At 31.7% G+C, this 18,163-nt stretch overlaps 3 protein-coding genes across 3 annotated transcripts in view; all 3 read right to left on the bottom strand.

Annotated features, from left to right (window-relative positions):
- The window catches only part of LOC136980946 (patched domain-containing protein 3-like), a 151,557-nt gene extending 149,820 nt beyond the window's left edge, over nt 1–1,737 (bottom strand). The window contains exon 1 of the mRNA XM_067277145.1: nt 1,725–1,737. The gene's annotated coding sequence lies outside the window, so the exon portion shown is untranslated. The remainder of the gene's footprint in view (nt 1–1,724) is intronic.
- A 9,174-nt stretch (nt 1,738–10,911) lies between these two features.
- On the bottom strand, nt 10,912–11,598 carry LOC136980945 (uncharacterized). The gene has a single exon (XM_067277144.1). The coding sequence runs from the start codon at nt 11,596–11,598 to the stop codon at nt 10,912–10,914; it is 687 nt and encodes a 228-aa protein (XP_067133245.1).
- Nucleotides 11,599–15,203: 3,605 nt separating this feature from the next.
- LOC136980994 (patched domain-containing protein 3-like) lies at nt 15,204–17,186 on the bottom strand. Its single transcript, XM_067277209.1, has 2 exons — nt 16,746–17,186; nt 15,204–16,660 (listed from the first exon to the last, which is right to left on the bottom strand). The coding sequence occupies exons 1-2, from the start codon at nt 17,062–17,064 to the stop codon at nt 15,351–15,353; spliced, it is 1,629 nt and encodes a 542-aa protein (XP_067133310.1). The 5' UTR covers nt 17,065–17,186; the 3' UTR covers nt 15,204–15,350.
- Nucleotides 17,187–18,163: the final 977 nt, after the last annotated feature.

Raw genomic sequence — 18,163 nt, 5'->3', positions numbered from 1 at the left:
TAAATGAGCGAAGCTCTGTAAAAGCCAGAACGTGTTTTATATCTATTCGAAGTTTAAAGCGACGGCACGTCCACTAAACGTGTTATTAGGCAAATATGTACAATACAATTCGACAAGGACGATGTGGTGTGAAGGCGGAATTTCGAAATTCGATCTATGCCCCGAGATATTCCACGTCGGAATTCCCCATGTATAGTCTATTGGACAATTGCCAGTTGTAATCTGATCACGTGCGTCCTGTCAATCCAATTTCTGATTAGTATCAATTTATATTTAGCCCTACCGCAAGTTTTGATTTTAATCTTTACGACAGGCGCTTAACATGCACGACCTTCTGCTGGGCATGTTTTCTTTCTTCAACTGGTTACCGGAATTGGTAGGCTACTAGTTACTCATGCGGGTATTTTTAAACGTTTCTTGACGTTTTCGTCGGTAATGACGTTGGACGTGCACGTCCTGCCCCAACCCGTGGGTTTTAAATTGTTTTAGACAGATCGTTACAAACAGAGTCAATAGATATATTGGTCCTTGGGCTACCAACAGCAGTAGTGCTATTATTCTGGTTTAACAATATTTCTGCCACTTCGAGCGCTACGATCGCGTGTAGTCCTAAATTTGGCTGGAGCATAGGGAGAGTCTGTTGTAACAATTCGAAATTCTTTTAATATAAGAAATTTTCTTGTTTTTAACTCAGATATTTCTTTTATCTGTTTTAAACGACTGCTTATAAATCTGGTTTTGTACATTATTTATTAGTAAATGTCGTCAATATTTATATTTCTATTAACTGTCGCTTTCGCGATTTTAGATTTTAAATTGATTAGACTGATTGTTTTTTGCTTACAATTTGTGTTCATTTTTAAATATTTTCGGGAGTTTTCGTTAAGGGCAAGAAAATGTAATTAAAAATGTATAGTTAAGCCTGTAGGCTATATTCATTATTAATATGGATGTTTTCGGGACTCCTGAGAACTTTCTGAATCACGAAGAAAAAGGAATAGTGAGAATTATGTACATTTAATTATGAAAATGTCTAGAAATGTTAAACAATGTGTTAAGAGCGGATAGATTTAAAGTGTTACAAAAAAAAAGATATTTAGGATTTAGGGTGACTTTGGAGTTTATCAAGGTTAAGCCCATATCTTTTTTTTATTTATTAATATTGGGTAAATTGTTGTAGTTTGCAGTGAGAAAAGAGTTATATATGCTTTTCATAATTTATATTGTGTTTATTAATGAGATAGAGAGGAATTAAAGTTGAGCCAAAAAAGTTAAGAACAGCTTAAAGAGGGAGATTAAAAGTCAGTAGATTTAGTTCTTGGATTTCAATTATAGAGTGTTACAGAAAAAAGAGGAAATTTCAACTATTTAGACAACATATTCAACATATTTACAGACACATAATAACTTAGAGATGATCAGAGGATGATGAGTTAGAGGTTGATAAATAAAATAGATAAATGTAGGATGGCAAGAATAGTATTATTAGATATTGAAAGTGATAGTGATTAGTGATGACATGGAGGCTAAAAGAAAGACATGTTAGTAATATTTTAAACTTATATATATAAAGAACAGGTATAGTAGGCCATCAATTAATCATCATTCACGTTCTACTTTTGATAGTGCAGAATATTATATAAACTAGCAGATAAGCCCGGCGTTGCTCGGGCAAAAAGTAACGATAGCGAAGATTAAATTTATTACATTATAGCCAATCTTACTTGTTTTCACAGAATGCAAGAATTAGGTCTCCCTGTTTCCAGACTAATTAGAGAATTTTTAGATGGGTCTAAAAATATGTTCGATTTCCCGCAAAAACGAAGAAACTCATCTGCGTCTTGCACGTCGCTTTCTCTTAACAATTTTATTGTTACGTAACACTTCCATCAAGAATGGAAGTGTTAAGCCTTAATCCTCTCCCTCTACCCCGTGGGGGGAATTTCGAAAAATCCTTTCTTAGAGTACTTTCTCGTGACGTACAGTACCCTAACTGCGTATCAAATTTCAACTTTCAAGTCCTTACCGTTTGGGCTCTGCACTGATTATTATTATTATCAACGCGTTTCGATTATATATATAGATTACGAAACTATGTAGAGCCAAAAATACAAAACTATTTCATCCCAGATACTATTTCTCGCTATACTAAATCAAGTAAAATTGTACAGCACATTTTATGTAGTGTTAAAGATAATAAATTATTTTAAAAATAGTTTATCTTTATCTGATTTCAATTTCTATGACAATTTATATGTATCGAAGAATAAGCTATGGTTTTCCTAATTGTCATACATATGTAATAAAACAAAACAGTAAAAGGCAAATTTATTTATTTATTTATTTTACCATTACCTATTTATTAAACAGATATATTATACCAGAACATAATATGTAGCAATATAATAGTTTTAAGCATTATAAAAGAGCTTCTTGTCTTGAAAATTGTTGAAACTAATATCTCGAATACTCTAACAGAGATAACAGAGACTTATCACACTGCTACTGGTAACATTAAAATGACAGAAGATTGCATTCTGATGATAGAAGTGTCATTTTTATGTTACCAGTAGCAGTGTGATAAGTCAATGTTATCTCTACTATAGTATTTGAGATATTAGTTTTAACAGTTTTAAAGAGATATCTATTTAAAAACTGGATAAATTAAATCGAAAATATAACTATTTTCGATTTATCTACATCCTCATCTGTAATTTAAAATCATCATCTTATTAATTTTTTGTATAAACCAAATACACTTTTTCTTTCTTTATACATGATATAAAATTAAAAAATGTAATCACAAATAAGATTTTTTGACAGAACAGTAGAAAAAACTTAGAAAAATGTTTGAAAACGGGAAAACTATCTACTAACCAAATAGATATACAAACTCCTTGCCTAACCGCTACTCTCACGCCAGCTATAGGCAACCTGAGACATTAATTCTACTGGAGAGCATAGCGCAAGGACCAGTATATCTATCGACTCTGGTTACAAGCGTATGGGAACTCGAGGGTAAGTAAATGAAGGAGGAATAAGAGAGAAGTGATTCACTCTACAACTAAGTTAACAGTAAAACAACAAAGGTTTATTTAAACATAAGATAAGTAAAATCTTATGACAATTTAAAGACGATCAGAATTTCTTTTTTTTTTTTTTAGTTTCTCTTTGGTAAAAATAAGCTTGGCTCTTGGTAGAGGTACTCACAAGGTTTTACCTGTATTATTGCTTTCTGCGTTTCGCTTCCAGGCGCCAAGCTTATCTTTACCAAGGAAAAGTCCTAAAAACATTTTGATTGTGGTCTAAATTCCCATTAATTTTACTTCACGAAATTCTTTGAGCTGCAATTTGAAAAAATTGTAGACCTATAAATTTCCACTGTCGTCTGTCTGCCAGTCAGGCTGACTGTCTTTTCTTAATTTCGAGAACGGAGTAATATAGATGAAAGACGAGATCGACTAGATGTGGAAAGCGTAGGCGGAAGAGGCCCCGATTATTATACGTGGATAAATCTGATATATGTGAACATTATATGTGTGTGAACAGTATTTTAATTCAAAAATTTTCACTGTAAAGCAGTTAATGAATGACCAGCACGACTTTATTGTTAAAGGAAAAGTGTGACTGTACAGTGGCAAGTTCCTACTAATTTGAGGTTGAGAGCATATTTAAATTAAATAAATTAAAAACATGATTAAAACTTGTAGCCCGACATTGTGATCATGTCACAATAAATAACTGCTTGTTTTTATCTCACATGTTTTCGTTTGGATATATACTAAATGTTTTCTATACACACTCCACATAGGACTACCATTTGTCGACGTTTTATTCTGAAGCAAATAAAACCACACTGAATTTCTAATAATTAAAAACATACAGTGATGAGTTGCTTAACTTTCCCGGAAAGTTCTCCCCTATCTCCTTACCACTTCGACCTTTAATCACTAAAATTTAATAGCATCAATCCCCTTAATAAACAAAATCCTCTCAGCAAAATTTCAGAAATTTTAGAAAGCACAGAAGTTATTAAGCTTTAAAGTGGGTGCCCCTGACAGTCAAAAGGTATATTAATTTCCTATATTTCCGTATGCGGAATCTCAAATTTTAGATATAACTTAATGATTTTATTATTATTATTATTTAATAAATAATTTAAATTTTATTATGTCGTAACCGACTAAATATAAAAATAAGATAGAATTTATATGAATGCGAATGACGTCTGACAGGTATTACGATACAGAAAATTAATTGCTTTCCTTAGAAATTTTGATATAAACAACCTCACAAATATAAATTTTTATTTTATTTCTATATTTAGTTGAGGCTTTTTATGATGTTGTTTATGACAAAATTTCTAAGGAAAGCAATTAATTTTCTGCATCGTAATACCTGTCACACGTCATTCGCTTGCCTTAGGAGCATAAAATTACACTTGTAGTAACGATAATTAGCATTTGTTCGTTGTTGGATTTTCTATGTATTATCTCCAGATGAAAAGATTTATTTCCGATCTTTCTATTAGTCAGTGTGATTGATGCCTTGAAAAAAAGCGTTGCTGTATATGTTAATTAACTACATTCACGCCATTAGATGTTGTTATTTAAAACGAAAGACTCAGACATTGCATTCGAATAACTTTTATAGTCGAGTTATAAAGTCCGTAACGTAACCTTATCCATAGCTGTAACCATATCCATATAGCGTGGTTATAACCTCCGTATCATCGTACCGTATTACGTAAGAAAAGTTTGGATCAATCAAACTTTTACATAGGGATACGAAGACTTGACGAACTGCGCATGCGCTAAGTCGCCATCTGTCGATTTACAATCGGAAGTTATGCCTGAAGCAACCGATGAAATTGATAAATAGACAAACAGACATCATGGATACTCGTCAAGAATGTGCTGCTACGTTTGCGTTGTTGGCAATCAGTGTAGTCGCTTTTATTAGAGAAATTGCTGTCGAAGTTTTCATCTCTAAAACGTGAACGTGGAACGTTGATCGCCGCCATCTTGTAAGCTTAGAAGTTTGACAATGGCGTTTGGAACGTCGAGCATGATTCCAATGACATTCCAAACTCCATTGTCAAACTTCTAAGCTTACAAGATGGCGGCGCTCAACGTTCGACGTTCACGTTTTAGAGGTAAAAACTTTGGCCGCAACTTCTCTATTATTAATAAAAAGCAGAGAGGTACGTTCCATCAACGTATATGGGTCACTTTGCCAATTCACTTTATTTCTTTATTTATATTCTCCAATAATCTCCATTTTACTAATCGTAGTCGTTGATGCCAGTGTGTTGCCACATTGAGCAAAATGTAACAAATTGGTTATAACGTAACTTTTGAACAAAATTTTAAGGTGAGAGTTACTTTGGTCATGAAAAATAGAAAAATAAGAAAATGAATACATAATTATAGTGTTAAGTCTAGTAACACACCCGATGATTTTGCGTATGCTCACGATTGAATGTTTCGTAAGCCATAAAAAGTTCGTTCCTTAACGAATACAAAAACGGCCTTACGGTATTTTATATCTATTGCTATTAATATCCAGTGTAGCAAACATTTACAACTACGGGATACGGTTACGTTACGGAATTTATAACCCGACCCTTATAGTCATGCATGCACGTCCCATCAATAATTCACGAATTGCATTTAATTACAATTAAATCGATAGATGATGACTGTGAAAAAGGAAATCGCTAGAGGTATGTAATCCCCATTTATATCAGATAATTAGATAAAATTAAGCTAATTAGTTCATACTTCATGCCTGACAGTAGCAAATTCATAATGATATATAAGAAGAATAATCAATTATAAACTTTTTATATAATACGACTCATCTTACTGTATATACTGCTGCATTATATATTTAATACAGGTATAATTATTATGAAAATTTGAGTTATTGTTTAGCAATAAACAGTTCGAGAATGACGAATTTTCTACATTTTGCTACTGTTAAATTGAAAACTAAGTAAAAAATGTTCGCATTATTTAAAGTTTATAGAAAGTTCATAGTAATTTATGGGATTTTAAAATATTTTAAAATATCTATCCACTTTCCTACTGGAAATTTCGCGCTCTCGTACGCACCAACCTATCTATTCTTCTGCTTTTCTTATATTTAATATTTGGTTTAAAATATCTGAAAATATTTTACCCTTTGAACTTTATAATTCAGATGACGTATACTTGACAGTATTTTTAATGCACAAATACTTTTCTAGCAAAAATAAAATGTTGAAGACTGAAAGAACACCACGTGAATAGTCACGCTGTGTTCTCTCAGTTCTATTGATGTAGGATGTTACACAAAATATCACTCGCGACGTATCTAAAATTTCCCTTTTTTTTACATTTTGATTTTACTGTTTTTCGCATATTTTATTTAGTTTTCATTATTTCATATTTTCGTAATTTTAGCAGCAAGATTTATAAAGCTGCAATGCATACAGTCACTAATTCAAAGTTTTATTTTAGTTCGCTTTGTAGAAAAAGTGTACAAAATATAAACAATTAGCATAAAATATAATAAACGCCGAAAATTTCTATTAATATATATTGGCAAAATGTCAATATATTACTCTACACTGCATAATTTTACTCTATCAATGTTACTGTATTTAAAACAAATAAATAATATAATAATATTTGAAATACGTATAATCGAATTTTTAATTTTGATGCGGTTAATTATAATTTGAACCGAGTTTATATATAAATAATATATTTTGTGCTATTTATGTAAAGAAAGTCCCGAAGCGAGGAGATAAACCAACAAAAAAACAAATAAAGTCAATTCCGTTGAGTTTAATCGTAAAGACTTGTCGTTGCCATGAAAAAAGTTTTAAAAATTTTATTGATAAATCATTCATAATGTAAGATATTGGTTATGTAAAGAAATTTTATTGACAATGTATTGCAACAAGTTCATTTAACACGTAAGATTTGCATAATTTTTTATTTAATGGCGTTATTAATTTAAAGGAATGACATCACGTAATCGATTGCCAAACATTCTAACGACGATACTTCATAATGTTTAATCAGGTTTACAGGACTGATTCAAAGTGAAGATTAAGCATAAGATTTTCTCATTTCGAGCATTATTGATTAAATTTTAAGGATTTTCATTGCAAATATATCATATTATATTGCTTATTTATTTAAGAAATTTTTTATTCATTGCAAAACTTTAATTGCATTATTCATTTTAAATTATAAATATAATATTTACTCTCTTAAATTACAGTTTTCTCCCTTTATATTCAAGCAGTTGTTGATGACCTCGAACAAGCCGAATCAATTGAAATGAATAATTTTTTTCCATCTCATGAATGTCATTTTTTACATAAATAATTGTTTTAATTGGGATATTTTTTTAACGTTTTGCTTAACTTGTTTCGTCTTTGTCATTTTATATTATATTTTTTATAATACATTTTTATGGTAAATATTACAATTGTAACATTAGAAACTTAATTAACAAATTGCGTTAGAAGAAATCAGCAACGAATTGCTTAACTTTCTTGGCAACAGTTAAAATTGAATGTGGCGCCATCCGTCCAATTCACTACCGTTCGAATTTAAATATGAAAATGTTATCCATGTATGTTTCATATTTGCGAAAATACGTCAATTTAAATCCATTGTGCATATTAGCCCAGTATTATTTCAATTTTATTCAATAACGAAATTTTAGACAATACAAACAATGTTTGAGTACTTTTCCCTATTTATATCGTTTTCATTTCAATCCAGGAACCACAAACAGCAGGCGACTTGAAGTAAAACTAAAAATAACAGACAAAATACTGTCAAACGATTTACACACAATTAAAAATGATCTCGACCTGTTTTTGTAGGCTACGAGGTATGTGGACGAGGAACGAGGCTGATTGGAATGAAGAGAATATAAATAGGAAATAAGACTTCAACATTGTTTGTATCGTCTTAAATTTCATTATTGAATATAATTTAAATCCATTTTTTCTCTTTTAAATTTGAATTTTACCCAAAGATAATTGCATTCATTCGCTTAAAACAATGCAACATCTAACAAGATTTGAGCAAATAAAAATATTATAAGCATTTTTTTATAATAATATTAAATAGTTTGATGTTTTATTTGGTTACTTAAAATACTACTGTGTCTTCACAATAGTATTTCAAGTAATTATTTATAAACATTCAAATGGTACCTACAAGGACTTTTAAATGATAGACGAGGTATCTCCCAAAAGTTAGTGTACTGATTTTTTATTTCAAAATATACAAGATTTACATCAATCTATAAACGATCTCTTCGAAGTTTTACTTTTTCCAGGTAACACGGTGGTTTCAAACTTTTTTCCAATTGTCGTAGCCGTACTTGAAGTAGTTTTCTGTAAGGGTTTTAGTTCGTTGATTGCAACTTTTTTGATGTTGTCCACTGTCCCGAAATAATGACCTTTCAACTTGGATTTTATCTTAGGGAATAGATAAAATTCACACGGAGCTAGGTCCGGGCTGTAGGGAGATTGTGGCAGTGTGAACGTTTTTTCTTGGGCAATAACTCGAATTCATAAAGCTGTGTAAGCAGGCGCATTATCATGGTGCAACATCCAAACTTCTGAAATGTCCCTGCGGACTTGCTTGACCCGTTTTCGAAGTCATTACAAGACATCTTTGTAGAAGGCCTGATTAACTGTCTGTCCTGAAAGTAAAAATTCTTTGTGCAAAATTCCACAGCTAATGAAAAAATGATAAGCATCGTCTTTACCCTGGATCTTTGTGCCATCTAAACACCATGTTTCTCGATAAAGTGGCATATCAATAAGCTTCGGTTAAATCTGCAAATGAGACATTTGCCGATTTCTTGAGTTTCACACGAAACTTGATAGCGTAACATTGTTCGAGATTTTTCTCCCTTTTAAACGTAACGATGTGTTATCGATAAAACACTATCTTACACAAACAGATTGTGCACGTTTGACTTAACCGATCATCTTGAAACAGGTCTAGACATGCTGCTAAGATGTCTAGCAACGTGAAAAAACTAATTAATGATATGTTAAGCTGAACAGTCATTAAATAAAAAGTCAGTATATTAACTTTTGGAACAGACCATTTGTTCTTAACTTCTTTATCACGATCATCGTGGAATGTTTTGTCTGAGTACCATAAATGTACCTACATAACTTTAAAAAATCCTTATTTACTCAGGTGTTATACAATCGGGCAGCACAAGATCCTTACAAACAACGCGACATAAAACTTTAATGCAGAATAAAATCATATAACTACTGAACATATACAATGACTTCTGATGCTATGAGAATCATTTCTAAAGTCGGCAGTTTCTTTGCAGATTAACCATCATCATTTCCTAATGATTAATTCTTTGATAATTCACGGGTTTCTCTGCAGACGAGATTTTGTCTATAGATGATCTCTGGTTAAGTTTTCTCTTCCATGAGTGGGCATTGTAAAAGCTATGTTTTAAATTTTAAAAAAGTAATAATAACGTGATTAGAAATTGGAACCTATTATTGAGACGATGTCACGATAATTTTTGTTCGTTTTATTAGGTTCTTTTTTGCAGAATTAAAAGTTTGCTAACAACAAATATTTTCAATGGAAATTTGATTTCATTGCAAACAATTATAAAAAAAACGCTAGTCAACATGGAATATAAATGATGATAATAATAAACTTCTCTGTAATATTGACTAGAGTAAGATGAAATAGCACCTGTGTCGTTCAAGTATTCCATCAGTGAAAATTTGCTTTTTATTTCATCGTCCCTCCCCGTTATCAGCAGTTATCAAAAATCAAAGAAACCCTCTTTACATAATTATGTCCTTAGCTCAGAAGTTATAACCATTCACAAAAAGACAATTAATCAATCAATCAACCTTTATTGAACGTAAATTGGATATAGATACATACTCGGTTCCGCGAGGCATAGCCGAATGGTAAAATACAAGTGAAATGGTATTATTGTTACAGACAAATGGGTGAAGGTTACAAGAGAAAGAAATAAAATAATGAAATTAATAGTGTACAAACTAATAACAGAAATGAGCATAATAATAGAAGAATGAGGTTACAATATTGGGTACAGTAAGTGAATGTAATTACAATGAACATTAAATGGCAGTAATGGCTGCAGTACAGAAATAGAGTGAAGAAAATAAAAATAAAATAAAATAAAAATATAATTAAGTAATACAAAGTTGAAGTAGAATAAGACAGTAATAAAAATATGCAAAAATATATACAATATGTACAGAAAATGTGGGGCAATGCAAGGTTGTTTACAGGGGCAAATATGGTTCAGATTACAAGAGTACAAATATACAATAAAATAAAATAAAATGTAAGATACAATTACAGTAACAGACACCATATAACAAAAATGAGGATGAGAGTGGCAACAGTGGTTGTCGTAGGGAAAGAGAACAGATGGTAATTGACGGTAAATAGTCCAGTACAAAGGATGAATGATGACGAACTATTCCCTGATGCCAAGAGCAGCAATAGATTCGTGCTTCTTTACCAGACTGCTGAATGCAATGAAAAGTTCTTTGTTTCTTAATAGTTCATTGTGACGGCATGGCCAGCGTATGTTTTTAGTATCAGCAATAAGTTCGATGGTAAGATGCTCTACTTGCAGGGAAATACATTCGAAGAGACAGTGGTCCGAGTTGTCAGTATTATTACAGACGGCACATAGAGGTGTATTCTTGCCGGCAAATCTGTGCAGGTAAGTAGAGAACTCGCCATAATTGGTAATAAACTGGGTAAGATGGTGATTAGGTGTGATCCAGTGGTAACTAAGGTAGTCAACAATGTTAGGTATGTAATTAAAGGTGGTATTATTATGATTAAGATGCCAAGTAGTTTGTCAACGATTGAGAAGCTCTTCAAATATAAGTTTCCTTACACTACGGTGACAGATTTTATTGTAGATGATTTCAAGAGAGTCATCGTTGGTGGCAGACTTAGCAAGCTGATCGGCACGCTCGTTGCCAGCAGTACCATTATGTGCACGGGTCCATGTAATACTATAGAAATTATTAGATTTAAGAATGGATTTTCGAATTGCCGTAGCTATGGGATGGAGCTCACTGCCGTGAATCAGCTGAACGGCAGAAGAAGAGTCACCTATAATGTGAACAGTTTTATGGTTGTAGTGTTGATCAGTCCAGTTGATGGCTAGATTAATTGCCTGCAATTCTGCCTGGAAGACAGAGCAGGTACAATCCAATCTGTTTATTTGATTGTAGATTTCAATGCTATTCTGGAATGTGACAAAAGCACAGCCGATACGATCATTTAAACCGGAGCCATCCGTAAAAATCTCAAGATCAGGGTGGTGTGGAGGAGTGGTACCAATAAAGTCGTTAATGTAGGGAGGAATACTTTGAGAGAAGGGACTGGAGTGTTCATAGTTGCAAGCCTGTAGGTGATGAGCGGGTAAGTTGATGTCCGTTCCCAATTTCAGGTTCCATATATCACACTCTATCTCAATGATATCAGAGATGGGTGGTTTACGTGAAATAACTTGCAGGCTGGAGTTAGGTGCAGTCATGTAAGCCTTGATATTTCAGACAATTTTGTAAGAACTGGGGGAATATTCACGCCATTAAAGACTCATCTTTCCTATACAACCATCAGCAATCGCCGTACACAAACGAATTCTCCCATTAATACTTGTTCATAAAAATAGTTTTTTTGTGTATTCTTATATGCCAGTAATTTTAACAAAAATGCAAATAATAATATTCTCAGAAACTTAAAAACTTATTCAAGTAACATTAGATTACTTTATTTTCAATTTGTGTAGAATTTTTGATGAACAAAAAGACATGTAATTAGGCCTAAGTGGTACTTTTCATAAAACGCTTCACTGCACCCATGTAAATATTCTTAAAATGTCTCATTTTCATTTACTGTTCAGAAATGCTTCCTCTTTAGAATCTCTCCCTCCCTTTTTAATTTCGCAAACAATCGGAAAGCTTGGGTAGGCCATACTGGATACAGTTACGTGATTTTATTCTTGACTCTCATGTATTTTGTTAGCACTGTGACGTTTGCGTACTTCTTTATTTACGGTCATTGCTGACGGTTTTCAGAATGTTTCTACTAACGCTGTTTTTGTTTGCACTCTTTGTTTCTTTTGCTGATGTATGTTAATTGAGTACAGAGAAAAGTTTTTTAGTTTGAAGAAAATAGCGATCAGTGCTGCGTGCATAAATGCATACATCGTTCGTCGAGAGAATTTACTGTAAGTCGTTCTGGAAAGAAATTATAAACTAGACAGGAATTTCTTTTATCATTAGGAGATAAACTCCTGAAACTACAAATTGAGTTTTGTTTACATAAACTCCAAGATTCGTAAGGCAAGCTAATTGCAAATCAACCTAAACCTTAATTTTGATGATAGATATGGGTTTTATAAAAAAATTGTAAATGCTAGTAACGAGTAAAATCGTCATTACGTACTCGAGATACACAAGGCCCCTATTATTTCCCCACTTCATCAAACTTTAATCACACAAATGTAATAGCAACAATTCCCTTAATAAGCAAACCTCCGTGCAAACTTTCAGAAATTTTCGACAAAATGCACGGGAGATATTAAGCTTCAAAGAGGGTGAACAACGTCGTGCCCTACTATAAGCACACTAACATCGATACATACCAAAATTACTCCCGAATTCATTTTATATTTGTTTACGTTTCAAGGTGTCTTGAAGTCTGAAACCGTAAACGTCTTGGGGGATCATTTTTTGACCAATCGCTATACTTTTCCTGTTATATATAACAATTGGGAAAGTAAGAAATTCAAGTGTTTAAGAAATAAATAAAAAATTTTAAGTTTTAAAATGTGAAATATTAAAACTGTACTTACATTAAATTTTTGAAGATTTTTAAATTTTCAAAAATTTAATATTTGAACAATTATGTAATTATCGCAAATAAACCCTTTAAAATCCACTAAAATTTACATTTATGCCAGTAGAAGGCAACACATTGCTAGATGCATGGATACTCGCACAATTCACACAAATGGTTGCTAAAACTACCGTTTAAAACTATATTGCAAAATATGCGTCTAAATGTAAAAAACCGTCATGAAAAGCTTTTTAACAAATTGTAAAATTCTCTGATAAGTCTAGCCCAAAGACTGATAAATAAGTTACTAATGCCTTCTGTTTCGGAAAGATATTACCCAGCGGTTAAGTTTGCATACAGAAGTATGATAAGTTTGCCTACAAAAATGTCTGGAAATAATGGAAATGATCTCAAACCTATACGATCGGTAAAAATTTCATCAGTAATTGTAGAATTCTCTCTTGCCGATAACTTTGATGGCCCTCCTGTTTGTTTGTTTTTTTTGCGCTTTATTTATTACTTTCTAACGAAATTTGTCAACTGCAACTCTGTCAAAAATTTAACAATTTCTCGATTTGACTTTTCACATCTTTCAAAATGGTAGTTCGAACTTTTGCGAAAATGAACATCTTATGGGCAATATGACAGAATTTTGCACAAAATACACGTAAAGATTGTTCACTAGGACTATGCAAGTAATTACGGTGTGAACATGTAATTCGTTAATTTGGATAAAATTTGTAATCACTGCCTTTATACCTTTCAAACACAAAACTATCGGATGTTGGTAAATAATTTGTTTTTAATTACAGGAACTTCTTTTGTTGAAATTGCTTTTTCATTATTTAAAAAAAAAAAAATAAAATCCAGGAAGTAAAAGTGTACATTTTATCGATCAAATACATTACTTATGTATATATTTTCCACTTAAACTGATTGTTTTTATAATTACATTTTTATAATAACTCACCTTGATCTGTGCTTTAATTGATTTAAAAATTTGTAAAAATGTTAATGAACGTGTGATTAAACAAAATTCACATCGTACCGTTAGCCATCCATGGTACAATCAAAGAAATACTTAAAATATTGTAGTATCGATATTTTACGCGCTTCTTCGACGAAAATTCATTATTCGTAATATTTAATGAATCATTTTAATTTTAAACTTAGTACAAAAAGTTCACTTTAAATACAGTAAGTGAATATAAACTGAAAATAAATAAATTATTAAAGTTTCCTCTCACTTTTCCTTTAAATAAAATTGTTGATTGTCCAAACATTCTCATATAAAACAATTTTGATTGAGTACTTAAATTTATTTGAACGTAAATAAAATATTAAAGATATAATTTCTAAAAATAATAAGACAATGCGTAGCTGCTAATATTTTTGTTATTTGATTGACATAAAGGTAATTCTAGTTACTCGCTACTTTACTTATTTGCGATTACAAAAATACGACCGTCCAAACGACTGTCAGTGAAACATTACTTATATCCGCGAATTGCTTTTACAATATTTCAAATGCAATACAAATTTGTAAAAAGTTCTCTCTGTTAACGCATATTTTTACACTTTTTAATAAAGTCAAGCGAACTACAATAATTACTGTTATACAACACTTAAGTCATCGTAGTACAGCAACAAACCTGACAAATTTATGCCACAGACAAATATATATTCAGGAATTGCCTACTCCCATACAACAATAATAATAACAATTTTATATCATAGTAGCTATGTTAATAAAAGTTTGCAAAGCAAGTAGGAGTTGAGGGGTTTTAGCACGTATAATCATAACAAGCTGAAAACATACTCTATTCCAAAGAGATTTAGAATACACGGATGATAAACTGGACGGAATTTTACAAAAAATTTTTACGACAAAGAAGATAATGATGAACAAAAAAAAACGATAATATTCACAATGAAAGATTCTAAGTTTTCAAAAATTGCACCGTTCATAGGGTGTGCAAGAAGTTACAAGCATCACACCATATTGCTGACCATAGTGTTAAATTTAACCGAGTTTTAAAGCAGCGTGGTTTCCGTTACTGAAGTTTTAATGGACATGAATATAAATGCCCTTCAAGCATCATTAACTCAGTTTTTCCAAATTGCATCACTTCTTAACAACCATCTTAACATGTAAAACTAATAATTTAAATATCATTAAACATATGATTAAAAAATACTAATTGGTTTATTAATTTACTGAATTAACCGAAAAAGTTTTAAGCATTTTTGAGACAGAAACATGCTTCAGTTCAGCCACTTCGGCTCAATCCACAAAAACCTAATTCGACTTTCTCGTAAACCTTTTTTAGTATTTACGAAATTTCAAAAAAAATAAATAAATAAAATAAAAAGTTAACCATCTCGAATACAGAGAGTTATCCACATTTAAAAAAAATGAACACGAATATTTACTTTATACGACATTTATGTTGCTGTTTCTGAAACAGGAAAACCGACATTTGTATGCCCATCAACTGTATCAAGATTTTTATTACGTTTTTTTCTGTCGCATATTTTCAATTTGACGTAATTCAATATGGACAGAAGAACTGGCAAAAATATCAGAGCATTAATGGCAGAAAATAAAATAACCAAAAAAATTATTTTAAAACTCTCAACAAATATATAAGCCAAAGGGATGGCTAAAGGTAATACGGAGATTATTGTTGTCGCACTACCTTGAAATATTGCGTATCCGATAGAATATATGCTGTGACGAAGACGTTCATTGGGATCTTCACTGTGACAATGTCTATAAGAATGAGCAATATGAGCAGAATAATCGACCGAAAAGCCAGCGCACATGACTAAAACGATTATAGACACTGGTGCCAATTCGACATCCCATAGGGCCATGTAACCCAAGGTGGAAATTTCTATAGTAACAATGGAAAGAGCAACCGAAAATATTACGGCGACGTCTGATATAAGAACGAAACAAACAATAACTATGATGATCACGACACTACTCAACAATTGCATAGTAAATTTTACATGCAAATCAATGCTATCGATCCAAAAAGCCAAAAACTGATACGAAAATACATTAAAAGGCATTTTTTCAGTGAGTTTCCTCATCTTTAAAAAATTTGAAAAAAACGATTCTTCCGAGGCAAAATTAGTTTGACAAAGAAATCTGCTTCCCACGATAGCTGTATAATCGGTGTTGAATGCAATATCCTTACGAAATCGTCGGGCAGAAGGATGACGTAGAAAAACACTGCGCAAAATTTTGATAAAATCCTTTGTATCGCTTATGTTAAATGATTGTACAGATAATCGGATTCTTTCGTCCTTCAGGAATTTTAAATAGAATCTGAGCCAAGACTCGGTAAGAAAATCTGAAATTAATCCTTCTCGCTCCATTTCTGAGAAAAGGTTCTCTATTTCATTCTGAATTTGTACATCTGCGTAATTTATTTCTTGATCGATAACAATTTGAAATCTGTATTCGAAGTGATTGAAATTATTCAAATATTTTTTATAATATTCTACAAAATATGAATCATATGTCGCCGCCTGAGAAAGTGATCCATAAAGCTTTGTGTGAGTCATGCCCCAGAGTGCTACAGCAACGTGTCCGGCGATGATGATGAAAATAATTATCTTCACGTACCAAGTAGATAAAATATAACCGAATCGAATGAATATTGATGACGTAGGAACAACATTATTCTTGGTAGATTTCCAGGAATGAGTAGAAAATAGAAACTTTCGAATCCAAGAACGGTTTTCTGTAAACAAATAAATGAATAAATAAATAAAAATTGTTGTTAGTTTCAGTAGCAATGTTGAAAAGATTTATTATCTTCTTCCTACCGTTCTGAGTATTTATTTTTGTAAAGAATAAAAAATGTCTTCCTTGTTTCTCTACATATCCAAAAAATGCCATGCATGCACCAACAAACCTTATTTGATAAACGTAACAGAAAACAACAGCAATCGATCCGTATAAAGAAGCAAAGAATATGGCTCTGAAAGGGGTGAACAGTCCTGAAATGAAAGCTATGAAGTTCGTTACAGAAGTTACGGTAACAGAAATGGCGGATTCCGAATAAACTTCAGATAGTCTGTCTGGTACAGTCTTCTGCGGGTCGGTTTTTTTCCACGCAGCTAAAAAGACAAAAGCGTCGTCCATGCCTATACCGGAAACGAAATCTATTGTTTTGAAAACCAGGAAATTGTACAGTGAATGTCATAAATAGTACCGAGTTATTTCATTTAAAACGAAATTTTCTTTAAATCAAAAATATATCTATAATTGTCCACATTAAATACAAATTATTTTAACTTAGAAATAGCGAGACTTGGGCCGGTTTCTAAAGGCAATTATCGTGCCACTTTTAAATGCTAATCAAGTTTTAATATTAATTGCTTTTCTTATATAAATAAAAATTATTAATTTAAGTAGCCTGCTTCTATTTTTAAGGAAAAACAATCCTGTTTTATTTAATTCACATTAAATACAAATAAAAGTAATTAGATTAAGTGGCAAGTAACATGGCAATAGAATGTTAACACAACTTTAAATCACGTGGTTTTTTCCGCGTGAATTTAATTATATGTTCAAGTGAGATTAAAAAAAAAAGGCTGATAAACACTGATCTAATCTAATAAATGTTCTTTCTTTACAGAATCGTTTATTTTGTGTTCATTAGCTCTTGTATTATGTTTTGTATTGCAATTTCACAGCAGTTATTAATATAAAGATTCGAAATTTTAATTTCAGAGTGGCAACTTCTATTTAGTTATACGAATTTATAATGCATTATATTTAAGCTCCATATTTTTTATTCGGTATTTCCACACATTTTTAATATATAACGAAGCTAAAATTTGCTCATTAGCAAATATAATAAAATGATTTTCTAATGGGCAATTTTTCGATTTTTATCATTTTTATCTCAAATTTGTTTTAGTGCAATTCGTGTTTCCCACAGAAAGATCGCAATACTTAAAAACTATTGCGTGGTATCTAAACACCTCTTCATACGCAGATAATAACATTCTGTTAGATATATTGCTCAAATTCTCATAAGATTCTCGCATTTCGTTCAACTTTTGACGTGATTAAGTGTTCTTGGTGCGATCAGAGGCCAATCGGCTATCTCGTTCTAAATTTTGACGCACCTGGTGAAAGGTGTAGCGTTACGTGAATCAAGAAGCATAGCTTCCTCTTGATTCGCTTAATTGATATCTTCCGGATCCAAGTGAAGAAGCCCAGCTCCTACTATAAT

The sequence above is a fragment of the Centruroides vittatus genome, unplaced genomic scaffold, assembly GCF_030686945.1.
Source record: "Centruroides vittatus isolate TY-2023 unplaced genomic scaffold, ASM3068694v2 contig_738, whole genome shotgun sequence".
Lineage (NCBI taxonomy): Eukaryota > Metazoa > Arthropoda > Arachnida > Scorpiones > Buthidae > Centruroides > Centruroides vittatus.
This window is presented reverse-complemented; position numbering and strand designations above follow the sequence as displayed.

What these genes read in the sequence shown, in the direction of transcription:
- LOC136980945 (XM_067277144.1), bottom strand. Translation starts at nt 11,598, where the DNA reads ATGACTGCACCTAACTCCAGCCTGCAAGTTATTTCACGTAAACCACCC.
- LOC136980994 (XM_067277209.1), bottom strand. Translation starts at nt 17,064, where the DNA reads ATGGACGACGCTTTTGTCTTTTTAGCTGCGTGGAAAAAAACCGACCCG. An exon ending in AAAAATAAATACTCAGAACG is followed by an intron (nt 16,661 to 16,745) that starts GTAGGAAGAAGA and finishes ATTTGTTTACAG; the next exon opens with AAAACCGTTCTTGGATTCGA.